Here is a 13,766-nt window from a genome sequence, read left to right on the forward strand (position 1 = left end):
ACTGCTTTAGTCCGTACAAGGCGAACCATTTTAGGAGCTTTTTTGTGGTAGTTTACTGATGGGCTGGGAAAGCTATATCCTGCGCCTCTGCTTCTGGGTGGCTGGCAGCTCTTTTTTCTCTTCGTTTAGGATAAATCCCCTCTGGGATACTTGTTTTCCTGTGGCTTTGTGGCACTCACTGTCTGGGCTGACTGAAGGCATGCTAGATCTGCTGAAAGGAACACAGATTCAAGCTTTTACTTTAAAATATCTGCCTGCAGTTTCAGGATGAAGCTGCTCCTTCAGGACTAGATATGCCTAAGGAAGAGTACTCAGCATATGGAATTTAAAAATAAGAATACTGGTTATATTAGGAGACTATACAGTAACAAAGTTTGATGTACTACTGAACCCTAGAGAACTTCAGGGCCTTGATTTTGCTGCTGATCCTCTAAATACAGTTTTTTAGTTGCTATTTTCCTAGAGTATGGGCTGTATTCTGAAAGGTGGTGACAAGGAAATAAAGTTTTTACTTTTAAATAAACCCCAAATGTAAAGTTCTTACTGAAATGTTGAACACTACCAGTACTGACAAGTGTCTCTATACGCAGTGATCAGACAAAGCAAATACTCATTTAAACACTCTAGCTTTCATAATTTATCTAGTGCTCTTCATGAAAGCTTCTTTGTTTTCCTAGTGCAGTTTTTTAAGGACTTTAAACTTTATTAGTCATCATTTAATATCATAGTAATAGGAGCAAATCAATTTAAATTTTGTTATGACTGTGAAATACAGACTTTTTAAAAATTAAAGACTTTAAACTGATAAAAAATTATTCCCTAACTTTATGCACAAGCCATAAATATGTGTCCTCTACCAGTGAGGCTTGTATTTAAAGTCCAAGATTAAAAGCCAGAAGAAAAAAAGGCACCAAATCTTTTATCTCTGCTGCTGTAAATTAAATTCATCTGTGCGTGTATGTCATATTAGGTGATCAACTATAGTCCAAAATTGTATCTCAGGAAGGGGTATTTAAATCTTTTTTCTGTAACTGTGTTTAAATCTCTTAGTCAAATAGTGTGTGACTTGGTAGCCTGGAAATTTGTAAGACAAGACAGCCATGTTAGGCATCAGTGCGGTGGTAGAAATGTTACAGTTTTCCAGTGTAGATCAAATTAGGTGCCACTCTGCCTGAGCCTTTTTACTATGGTTTCTGATGATTTCCACAAGTTTGTAATAACTTAGTGGGTACACTGGATGATTTGATGGTGATCCAAGCCCTGCTTAAATCTCAGATCTGTATCTGATTTTGTTTAGCCAACATAAAGGTGGCCAGAAGGGCCATCTTGTTTAGTGAAATAAAATACTCAAAAACTTCAGTATAAGCTGAATGTGGTGAACTGGGGAGCAAGGAAAGCACTCCAGTGTCACACTCCAGTACCTGTCCTCGTCTCTGTCAGATCCTTTCAGCTCATGTGCCTCTTGTGCTTTCTTATCTCCTTTTATGCAGAGGCCTTAGTTCTCGTCTGGAGTGTTCCAAAACTGAGCTGGAAATGGTGGTACTTGTTATGAAACCTTCTTTGGCATTGTGCTTACTGAAAACTTGACTTCCTTCTAAAAAGCTATTCAATGTATATTTTCTCTTTTAGAAGCTTATGCCACTAAAATACCACCTGTTTAATTTTGAGAAGTATGTTGAACACTGGAAGAATGTAGATTTTTGTGGAATCTAAGATCTGTTCACACTGTGTTGAAGGTAGTAGCCATGGGAAAAGGAGATTGCTTAAACACAGATAAAAGAACTGACCAAAATATTCTGCAAATGGTACTTTACCAGAACCAAATATACTATCTGGAGTTTAGTTTGCTTTTATAAACTTACTTAGATGATTTCTGTATGTGCTAAACATTGGATATAACAGGAGGATTGAATAATTCACCAGCATGACTATAAGTAGTGGTCAGCAGCAAATGATAATGTTCTGACAGGGATAATATGTCCTAACCAATCTCAGAGGCTTGTAAACAGAAATGAAATAAAATGGCACACAGGCAGTCAAATTAGATGGCATTAAAAACTTGGAATATTCTGCTTTTTTACAGTGTCCCTGCTGATCCAGGCTTGACAGTGTAAAGTGGGGAGGAGGAGTTCCTCCTTGAATGGTTGCATAACTGAGGCACAGAACAAGCATATGTTATATTCAGCTAACAGTGGGAACTTAGATGTGCTTTATAAAATGTGTTAATGACAAAAATGTTTTAGCTTCCAAGGCACCAAGCTGCTTGCATTGCTTAGTCCTTAATTGGAGGTTTATATGAAACCTCATTTTTGAGTACTGAAACTTAGAGATACAAAATAGTGTGATAACCAAGACACACACTGTTGGTATTTACGAACACATGGAGTGACTAGTCTGACTTCTCTGTATCATGTATTCCATTGCTGTTGTATGTTGTTGTATGATTTTGGAATTACAACTTCCCATTTTCTATCTGTCTGGACTTCTTGGTGTTTTTAGTTTCAGTTTGTACATGTTTAAATTTGTTCCAAAGGTGATCTGGAAGGGATGTTTTCTTAACAAAGCATAATTATGAATACTTCTTTTATGAAGCAGAAAAACAACTTGAAAAGGCTAAAAAGAAATTCTGTTTTCATTAACCTTCAAAATATCAAGACTGTCAACCCAGGTCTTCTGCGATTATGCTGAAGGACTGAGATATATACTGTTAGCTCCTGAATCTTAAATGAAGCAGCATATGTGTTGAATCTTTAATAAATTCATTTTTCCCCAAAATGTTAGACACTAAAGTGAAGTGGGTGTTAGTAAAAACAAATGAGCGGAGTTTTGAGCTTCTGACTGAAAATCCCTTACTCTCTGTCATTGCATCTTTTTCTCTTAGCTCCTGCAGGATTGCTTTCCCTAGTCTATAGCTGTAGAATACCCTGGGCAGCCAAACCCAGCTTCTCAGTGTGAGAAAATGTGTAGGGTAAGGAGCTGCTGTCTGAAGGCAGCTGCTCCTCTTCTCACTCTGCCCTGCTTGGCATTGGCTGCTATTTGCCTTGGGTGTGGAAAGTCTGTGGGATTTTCATGCTGTTCATAAGGAACTTGGTAGCAGTGAGGTGGACAGGTAAGTAGCTGGTTCAAGGTCATCACTGTCAGTCTGAGGACTTTTTTATCTGTGGGTGGTGGTAATGCTTCTCCTCCAAGGACAGACCTTGTATCCATGAGGGTTGTCTTAGCACTTGGTGGTTTTCTCCTTTTTGCAGTTTCAAGCAATGAGTTGTGCCAACAACAAGCCAAAGCCTTTTTCTGTCAAGGAAATAGTGGTTAGGAACATTCTCAGCTGGTTTCAGAGGTCACTCATTCCCTCCATGCAGATTGAGTACAGTGGTTTGTGCAGAGGCTAGCAGTCTGGGATTTTTATCTTTGTGAAACCTGGAGGACAGATAAGCTCCATTTCCTCAGTGGTTTTTCTGATCTGCATTCCAGCTTCAGAAATTTATATCTTCTAGTGTTTCTTACCCAGTTGCTCTGGGGTTTTACATGTGCATTTGTTAGTAAGTAATGACATGCATTTCACTAGCATGTAGCCTGACTGCAATAGTGCTGTGTCACTACAGAGTTTTTTCTGGATCTTTGATAGTAATACAAACTGCTAATATTTTAGTGTTCCTTCTTTTGCCCCTTACTGTTCACCTGAGATACAGACATTTTGATGGAAGGATGTGCTGGGGTTGCTATTACCTGTGTTAGTGTATTGAGATTTTCAGGAATGAGATACACGTAAGCTGTTGTTCAACTTCTGCATTAATAGGAAATTGTCTTTAATGGGAACTCTTGGTTACAGCAAATCAAAGCTCAGTGCAGAGCTCTGTAAACATCTCCCTCCTTCCTCTGTCCCCTTTCCTATGTCTCTCTCTACTATATCTTCTCTCCCTGTCTCTGGTTTTCGTACACTTTCTCCTGGTTGTCTTCCCTTTTCATTTCTTTGCCATGTATTTTACATCTGTTTTCTTTGCCAGCTTAGTTGTATGTTCCTCTCTTTCTTCCCCTTCTCCTGAAATAACACTCAGACCTCTGTCAAACCTGGTATTTAGGTTTTTGTTGTGAAAAACAAGCCTGAGGTGATAGCCCTGTGGTCAGAGTCGTGGAAACAGTGTTAGGTGGATCCTGGCAGGTTTCTGATGCATTTGGATACATCTTCATCTCACCAGCACACCTGGCACAACTGCATTGTCACTCTTGCTACTGAGTGGCATTTGTCTTATCTCAGGCTGTAGATTGTTGGTGCTCAACTTGATGGACTTCAATTTTCTTCTGTTGTTAAATTCAGTAAACAGAACTGTACACAGCAGAGGAGTAAACATTCTATACTCTATGGTAACTGCATGTGTTCAGCATTATACTAGTGGTTCTTCCTAAATCAGCACCATAAAAATTGTCATTCAGTTGTTATTCCACTTAGTCAGGGTTTCTTCCTTTAATGACCAAAGCAAACATACATGTGTTACTTTTGTTTTTCTTCTCTAAATATTACTATAGGAACCAGAAGGTAATGGCCTACCTTTGAAATTCTACCAGATATAAGTGCTACTTGAACCTGAGCAATGCCTGTGCCTGTGCAAAGCACCACACGTGTGTTTGTCAGAGCCTAATCCAGGGGCCTTGAAGTACTGATGTGCATCTGAGGGACTGTGTTGCTTTGTAGACCTTTTGTTTCTGAAAAGAGGGGAGCAATCTGGTTGTAGCTCTGATGCATTTGTATGCCTGGCTGGTAGCTAGAGATGGTAGCCAGGACAGAAAGCTCTTGCTTGTGTTCTCTCTACAAGTGATGAATTTGTTTATTGTCTGCTGCACTTTACGCATCAACACTCATGTAAATGTAACTTTTTAAAGTGTTTTTTTACATTGTCTTCTAGAAATACTGGTTCTAAAGCATTTCTTGGAGTTGCAAGTTGTGTGCATGGTTCTGAAATGCTTTGAGGGGCTGTATGTACTGGTTTGTTGCCTCCATGGTACTGAGTAACCTTGGGGTGACAACATGGATATTGAGAAGTAAAAACTTACAAACTCATTGTGCAGCTTTAGCATGAATTTGTTTTCACCTTCAATTTTAACAGGGAAAGGTTTGCTTACTGTTGCAGGATTAACTTAATGGGTGTTTGCCTTAGAATGTCATGAGAGCCCTTAAGGTTTTTACCAGTGTGTGTATCTGCCTAACAAAGTACTCTTTGCTTCACATTGTTTACATGCACACAGTTTTTCATGTTGTTATTGAAGTGATGCTCATCACTGGGTTAACTTTGTTCTGCAAAGGGGGCAGAAATGGAAATGTGAAGTGACTTTTGCCACTTGATTCGCAGAGTTGTGCCAGAATCAGATACTGCTCTAAACTGGGCTCTGGTTTCTGAGAAATTTGAGTATGCTAGGAAATAACAGTATTTAACTGCTTTTGCTAGGTTGACTGATAAGTATTTTGTCTACTTACATTAATAAATGCATGATTGCTTATCAAATCCAAGAGTTTATAATGATCTTAGTTTTCAGAATGTCTTATAAACAAACTGGACATGAGGAGCAAGCCCCAACATAAACTTAATGTTGTATTTATAAAGAAAAAGATCCCTTTAATTTTCAAGCTCACAATCTATAAGGCGTTTGAAATACATGAAAAGTATGCTTGTGGTTTGTTTTTTCTAAGCTTTCTTTTTCCATTCCTATTCTTTTCTGCCATTTGTGTTACATGCAGGCAACTGGAGTTATTTCGGATGGGGAGAGCAGCTGAGTACGTAACAGTTTGATTTCTTGCAAGCTTTCTGATTGTATAGTGATGCAGCATGCTCCAGTACAAGGAAAAGTGGAAATATTCATGCATATAGAAAGTCTGTTCCATTGTATTTTCTTTTACTTTCTCTTAGTTTTCATATTTGTGTGGATGGATGGCTGTTAGTTTTTTCACTTTTTAGCTTTGATTTGGTCATGTTTCATATGAGTTGCTTGTGCCTTCTACTGAAATTTGAGGACATGATGGTGGATTTCGACTATTATTCTTGTCCTATAAAGGTGATTCTAGTTTTTTGCTTGTGTGTGTCTTCTGTGTTGGTCTTCATACCTATGTAAGCCCAAATCAGTGTTTGAAATAATGGAAAAACACAAGGAAATGTGTAGTCATTGTCTTACTAAGATAAGAAGATATGGTAGAAATATATTCCAAATACTACAAATAGGAGTAAATCTGAAAGAAGAAATGACTGTTGCACACCAGTGAGGTTGTAGGTATTGTGTTGTGTTCAGCCTCAGTGGGACAGTATCATGGCAGAAGTGACAGCGCTTTGCTTTCACTAGTGCTGACCAGCCTTGGACAGGAAAAACTGAGACACTACAGCTGTCTGTGATCTGTAGAGTTGATGCCGCACCTGGAGACTGGTGTGTTAACTTCTGGTTGGGCTACAAAATTTTTGTTCTTTGTTTTAGAAAATGTGCCTTCACTTTCTGAAAGTGCCAACAGGCAAGGTTGAGCAGAAGCTCAAGATCCAGTGTGTGGCTTCCATAGACTATAGAACATGCAAGGATTGAGCCATCAGTCTTAAAACAAAGGTGTTTGTTCCCTATGTATGAGACAAGAATGAGAGTATTGCTTAGGGGATCATTCAAAGAAAGATCACTGTGATTGCATCCAGCAGGGCAGAGATTCTGCCACTTGCTTTTCCATTTTTGACACAGTGGAATTTGGAGAAGATGCTCTTACTGCTTCTGAACCTAATGTCCAGCTAACATTACAGTGCATTTCATATGTGGACCTGTTCTGCATTCTAGAAGTCTTCCACTAGGGACTTCCCCATTTCTTCTCCCAGGACATTTTTTGTCCTTCTTTCCTCCAATGTTCTTCTGTCTTTGATCAAACGTAAGTTCTTTGTTCATTGGCAGTGTTGACCAACTTGCTTGTGCTGTCAGTGCTGGATGTCTCAATTACTTATTCTTGGAGGTGTGGTAGGATAACCGAGAGGTGACTAATGAACTTTTTTGCACTGATGTAAGAAGGACTGGTGTCCTAAATAGCTTTATTTTCCATTTTTGGGTATTTGGAAGGGAAATGAGGTGTTTAGGCATTAGTCAGTGAGAAGTCTAGGAGTGCTGTGTGCATGTATTTCTCCTCTTTATCTGGAAAGTCAGTGTATGGTGGTTTTGCTTTAAAAGGTACTTGTATTCATGAGGGTCCCTCCCTCCCTCTGTCCCTCCCTCTCCTCCTTCCTTGCTGTGCTGTCCTCTTTGAAATCATTTTAGCATCCTTACAGTCAGCCTTGAGGCAGTGTTATTGGTGTTTCTAAGTGAACTCCATTTCTAATTGTAACTTTTAAAAATCAGCTGAGAAGGAAGCAGCAGAAAACAGCATGTTGGTAGCAGAAGACTTTTTCCTGGTGGGAGCTTCATGCAGGAGGAGTGCTGTAGCCCAGACCCTTCTTAATTGGGCAGAGGGTGCTTTAGGAAAGAGGCATCTTGTACTGCTGACCTAGTTTCATTTTAGGAAAGGGAAAGACTTGAAGAAGCAGGGTAGATGTTCAAGGGAGTCTTTGCACTTCAGCCTGTCAGTTCTGTTCTTGGCTGTTGAATGTTTCAGCAGCAGAGTATTTTCAAGTGAGAAAAACAGGATTATGAAAGCTCTTAAACTGAAGACTTAGTATTGCAAAAATGCTGTCTTAGAAATATGCAATTTTCTAATGTATTCTTAAGCTGTGAGTGCAATACAGTAAACTAATGACCTGCAAAGTTCCATTTAAATATTTTTTTTCAAAATCTAGGCAGTTTTAACATAAAAAATATAGAAGAGCCTCAGAAAACACCCTTGTGTTCTTTTGAGATTTTTTTTCCTTCCTTCTTACTTCAGTAGTCCTCTTTCAGGTAGTATATGTTTTGATTATAAGATTTTAGAAAGTGTATTTGTCAGAAGGGACCAGTGGTTCAGTAGATGATAGTGCATTGGGGTCTGAGAGACTTAAGGAAAGAAGCTCTTGGCAGCTATGATGAAAAGAAGTTTAAATGGATGATGGGAGGGGAAGGTGAATTTATTGTGAGGCCCATGGTTGTAGAGCTGGCAGAAACTTTTGCTGACCTGGAAATTACTCCTTCAGTTAGTACACTTTATTTTCTTCTGCCATTATTAAAATAGACAAAAGCTGTGAAAAGCTCAGTGCTTGTTTTGTACAACTAATGAGGGTTTTGCTTTTGTCCAGGAAAGTTTGGACAAAAGTTTGTAGAGGATAACTGAGCTTGGGGGACTGGACATCAGCTCCCAGGGGCTGATGACACATTGTACTAGAAAAGTGGGAGGCAATTTCAACTGAATACATTTTGAGAGGAGCTCCTGCTGTGCCATGGAACCTTAAACCAGGCAAACCATTCCTTCAAGTGCATTCATCCAGCCACCTGTAATAATTTTGCTTCTAGCTCTCCTTCCTGTCCTGAAGTTTGATTTAAAGCAAGCTGCCAGAGGCTAAAGGGGTCTAGTTGAGCTGGCATAGCAGGACTGTCAAAGTGTTTTTGAGGTCAAGATACTAAAAACTGTATGTGTTCTACCCTGCAGCAGTCATGTTGTAACTTCTGGGGGCAGGAGTTAGAGGGAGGAATAACAGTCACGGAAGATAACTCCTTCCTTGATTTTCCCCATTCTGTGAAATCCTAATGTGTGATGTGACTGTCCCAATGGGTTTTCTTCTTATGCTGCCTATATGCATGAATATTCAATAATGAAAAATGAACAGCATGCTTCTGTCCTGCCCTTCAGCCTTACCCACAGCTCTCTACTCAGTAGGTCCAGTGACAAAGAAACTGCTTTCATCCCTTGACAGCTCTTTGGTATATGTGAAATTTCTCAAACTGGGGTAAAAAAATTACTGTCTTTTTATGTTTATTGTTATGTGTCTTGTTACCAATTTTATTAATCTTCTGGGACCAAGGCTAAGCTCCAACTTTGCTTACAGAAGACTTGTTTTATCACCTGTTTGAAGAAAACTACTTGAATTTATTACATCATGTGTGTTGTGAGGCATATTTTGCTGAAACACGAGCTGTAATGCCTCCATTTGAAGGGGTGCTGCATCCCCAAAGCCACTTCTGCAAGTTCTTGTCAGTCTCTTAATTAAAATTTAAGTGTCAATGAATGGAATGGCATTCCAGAAAACACTTTCTTCCAAAGGAAATGTGTACTGTAAGTCGCATATGGGCCAGGTTTCAATGCTTTTGATCAAGCTGAGCAATGTCTTCGTTTGAGAACACTTCTTTTAAATAAAATGAGGTTGCTCATAGGGTAGTTGCAGTTCAGCATGACTAAGAGTTTTTTGAGTTCACTCTTATTTATGAGTTGAGGATTTCTGTCTGATATTAAAAGCTGTGGATGCTGTTAGGTTTATGGGGCATACATCAGAGAAAAAACACGTTCCTGCCTTATGGAGCCTTGCATCCTTCAAACATGCCTCAGGGAGGCATTTTGTGTTGTGACCTCAAAGAGACTTCCGCCTGCTAAAAACCAGTAAGAACTCTGAGAAATTCTGGTGTTAGCTTTTATAAACGTATATGCTCTAAATGTTGGATTAACATTTATGCTAATCTGCTATTTTTGGATGTTGCTTAGAGATACTGTGGTTTATGTTGGAAATCTTCCATTTGATAGTGCCAAGGTGAGATGTGATGACTGGTTAACAAACCCAGATAGTGCTTCTGCAACAGTCTGATTAATTTGGAATTCTCTGAGCCTGTCAGCTGGTCAGAGTTGCTGACCCATAGAAGCAGTGTTCTGCTTCCTAATAAACATAACTGTGTAAGTCTTTGCACTCCCAGTATTAGTGAGTCACTGCATTCAGGTTTTTCACTCAGATAATGTTACTACTGATTTTATTTTTTGTTATTTGAGGCTAGCTAAGTTGTTTATCCCTAAAGCTGTTGGTCTGGTGACTTCTACCAGATCTTAAACCTGTATCTCAGTTAGGCTGCCCTTCAGCCTCTACAAGTACTGTGATGATTATGGAGCTACAGCTGAAGAACTTTGAGGCTTTACCTTAAATGACAGTTACATCTGATGGGATGAAGAAATTAGTTGAGCAGCAAAGTGAGGCATTAAAAGACTCTTTGGAGCAGTGTGTTTTCTGTCCAGTAGAACTAATTATTATTCATTAGATGGCAATGGCTCAAGCTTTGAGCAATAACAATGACATTGCTCAGCTGAGTAATAGCTTGTTATTCTTGTGAGGTCAGTGTGAGCCTCGTGATCGACAAATAGATTGGCCTTTGCTCCACAGGCTGGAAGTTTGGTGCTCCTCAGTGGGATGTGGTATTTGAAATCATTTTTATGTAGTAAATATTGAATATTTTTCCTAAGCACTGAACTGGGATAAAATTGATGGTCACGGTGCTTTTAATAAAGCTGGATACAGCAGCATATGATTGATACTCATTTCTATTCAATTGACTAGAGACTGACAAGAACCCTGCAGCATTTAAACTACTAAAAGACAGGAGGCTTAACTCCATTTTCAGTGTGGACCATCAAATTGAATTGGTTCCACCTAAGAGTGTAGAGCAGTGCTTTTTCAAGTGGTCTGTATTTTGCAGATGTTTACTGCTGCTATTCTTTTCTCCTCTTCCATCCACTTTAGAGTGCTAATCTTACTATGTTGTGAAGGAATTGAAAAGATCACAGAGAACAAATTTTACCTCAAATTAAAAAAAAAAAATGGAAATTGAGTTAGAGGTATGGTAAACACCCATGGAAGAAAAGGGGGTTCCCTGATGCTGAATTCCATCTGCTTGGAATTTCAGCACTTAAATGCAGGGTTCTTTAAGGATCTGGCATGTAAAAAGCACTTTCACTTTATTGTTCAGCCTCATGATGAATGACTGTGTAGGACACACACCACTGGATAACCTACCAGAGAGGGCTTAAATTTGATTATCCTTTTTAGACAGACTTGGTGGCAGAGAGAATGAATAATGGCTGATCCTTATTTTCTTTCATTTCAAGCATGTTAATGGTGCACTCCACTGCCTTATGGTGTGTGTATTTCACTTTAAGCTTGCAAAGATAACCCTGCATCTTGCACAGCCATACACAGCCATATATTTTTGATACTTTACCTTACTATAACTTGGAATTCTCATTTCCTGAAGGACTACCAAGCAGAAGTGTTTCTGCAGGGAAAGGGACTCACTGGAAAGAAGCTTTTTTCCTTTGTGAAGGTTATTGTTAGTGTTAAGTACTGTGCTTAAGTTAATTTACCTGTATGTGTTAAATGTAGCAATTTTCCCCTATGAGAAGTATATATAATTGTATATATATAGAAGTATATGTAATTGTTTATAGGCAGAACTGCTCTCCCAGTTCTTCTGATTTTTCTACTGAGTACTTTCCATTAATTTCTCTTAAATTAAACTAATACTTCAAAAAAAAAAAAAGGAAAAAAAAAGCATTAAAAAAATCCAGATCCACAAAGTTCTGGTTAGGAATGCTGGGAAGAAAGGACAGTATTACAGCCTGAAGGCTGAAAAGTTTTCAGAAAAAGCTCCTTTCCACAAAGTGTATTTGAGTTTGTGGTTTTTTTTCTTTTCCAATATCTAAAGGTTCATTTTGGCAGCTGTAAAGTACCTGAAATTTTGAGTGCTGCAGTTTTGTTTTTTTTTTTGTTGGGGGTGTTTTCTTTTGTTTTAAATAAAGATATCTTAATCTGCCTATTAGTAATAATTAAAGAAAAATCAATGTATTAGGAAGGGGGAAGGGAGGGTGTGGATCTAATCACTGCAGTTCCTTGGTGCACACTTGAGAGAACTGGAGGTTATAGCCAGCTCCCAGATGGAGGTACAGCCGCAGCAGAAATAGTGTTTTTTTTGTCATTCTTCCAAAACTAAATGGGCTCCGCTGTCCCAGCAAGGCAACTTGAGAGAGCTGTGCCCTTAAACTGCTTTTGTCTCTTAGCCTTTGAAGATGCTGACAGTGCCGTGGATGACCGGGACAGCGACTACCGCAGCGAGACGAGCAGCAGCATTCCCCCTCCGTACCACACCACCGTGCAGCCCAACGCCTCCGTTCACCAGTTCACGGGCCCGGCTCGCCTGCAGCAGCAGGGAGTCCTGCGGGATTCCTGTGCCGACTCACTCCAGAACTATGATCTGGATTATCGGGAGCATGTGGCTGCCAGGTGAGTGCTCTCTTACGGGTAGCTCTCCTTTCCCTGTTGTTTTTCCACTGCAGGCCGTGAAGGTACCGAGCTGGCAGGGGAGGGCAGATCAAGGGCTCTACAAGTCTTCTGGTAGGAAGGCGTTAGGTGTGTTGTTGACCCTGGGATTCTGCTGTGAGCCAGGAAAAACCCATGAGGGTATGTGTTACACCAGATCTGGCAGTTCAGGGAGTTACCTTTAACAGATACGCTCAACTTCAGGTCGTTTGCTCTTGGTTATTCTTTCCTCTTACTAGGCTAGAGTAATGGGTAGTTGCTTGTTCTGGTACCATGGTGTAGGTGTGCATCTCAAGCCAGTGAAAACATATTCTAGCAGAGTTATCCTATTGGGAACTTCTTTCTTGGTGCAGATTTATTTTCTCTTCTGGATTAGCTCCAGTTATATTAGCTGTATTCAAGAAGAAAGTCTGTAACAAATTAGTGGATGGGTTCTTTTCCTTCTGTTCCTGTTACCATATAATACTGTTGAATGGTGTGCTTTCTCTTTAGATTTACTTTCAGTTGTATGAAAGATAATTTGTTTGCTCTGAATTTTTTTTTACCATAAATCAGTAGTTTCACAAGTGTTTTTAACTTGTTGAGCTATTGAGCATTGCAGCACTAACTTCCCAGGATCAGTGGCTGTGAGCTAGAGCTAGTTGTGCAAGGTGAAAGCAGACGATTTTGGACAGTGCTGCTAATTTTGTTCAGCTTGCTAAGAGAGGTTCTGTAGAACAGGCTAAGCTGCTGCTTTTGCCTTTGGTGGGGAAGGAAGAGGCAGCTATTTAGGCACTATCACAGTTAGAGGTGCAGAGTTTTATTTGTATTATAACTGATTTTTTTCTACCTTATGTCCCTTGGTGTTCTTGTTTCCTGAATGTTCTTGTTTTCTGAAGTCTGAACCTAAATTTGTTTATTGTCTTGGGTGGTTGAGGCTAAGTTTTGCCCTTCTTGATGTATGATCATTAATGGTAAAGGGTGAAGTTTAATGGTAACATCCAGTGTTGTTACTGTTACTGAGGTTTCAAGAATAGAAGCAAATGTGCCAACAAAAATGCATTTACTGCTGTGTGATGTGTCATTCCTAGTGCTCTATTCCTAGTTCATTAAATGTCTTGTATATAAGCAAGTTATTCCCTTTCCCATGTGAGTCTATGCTGCTGGCTTGCAGTGGTAAAATTGCCGAAGATCTAACTGAAAAGACGAGCTGCGGTTTTTTCTTTTTGAAAGAGCTGAGCTGAACAGTGATGTTGGAACCCCAATCAGGAGAAGCCAATGGTGGCAGCATATTTTTGGAGTTGTGTGATTTCTTGGAGTGGTGTTGACAATTCGTGTAGTTTTTCATGGCTCAGTTTGCTTGGAGTCAGTGTGTATGTGAATTTCTATCTGTATCTAAAAGATAAATGTGTTTGTAAGACCTCCCAAAGAACCACTGCTGGTTTGAATTTTTTGAGAATACCAAGCTGGAATAGATTTCTTTTTTTATCCCCTGATTTCATTAAGGTATTGATGTGAAAGGATCTGGACTGATAAAATTTACTTGAAAACCGTGAGCTTTGTGGTTTGCTATGGTCGAAAATT

General features: G+C 39.4%; 1 protein-coding gene across 5 annotated transcripts in view; it reads left to right on the forward strand.

Moving 5' to 3' along the window:
- Positions 1 to 13,766, forward strand: part of UNC13B (unc-13 homolog B) — a 208,803-nt gene that overhangs the window by 51,390 nt on the left and 143,647 nt on the right. For 3 of the 5 annotated variants that reach the window (XM_068176606.1, XM_068176608.1, XM_068176609.1), the window contains one exon: positions 11,945 to 12,167. In XM_068176606.1, coding sequence (XP_068032707.1) covers positions 11,945 to 12,167 — 223 coding nt within the window. Of the gene's footprint in view, positions 1 to 5,731; positions 5,768 to 11,944; positions 12,168 to 13,766 lie in introns of all 5 variants that reach the window. The other 2 variants (XM_068176605.1, XM_068176607.1) reach the window with 1 other exon arrangement.

Source organism: Anomalospiza imberbis, chromosome Z, assembly GCF_031753505.1.
Source record: "Anomalospiza imberbis isolate Cuckoo-Finch-1a 21T00152 chromosome Z, ASM3175350v1, whole genome shotgun sequence".
In the NCBI taxonomy this organism is placed as follows: domain Eukaryota; kingdom Metazoa; phylum Chordata; class Aves; order Passeriformes; family Viduidae; genus Anomalospiza; species Anomalospiza imberbis.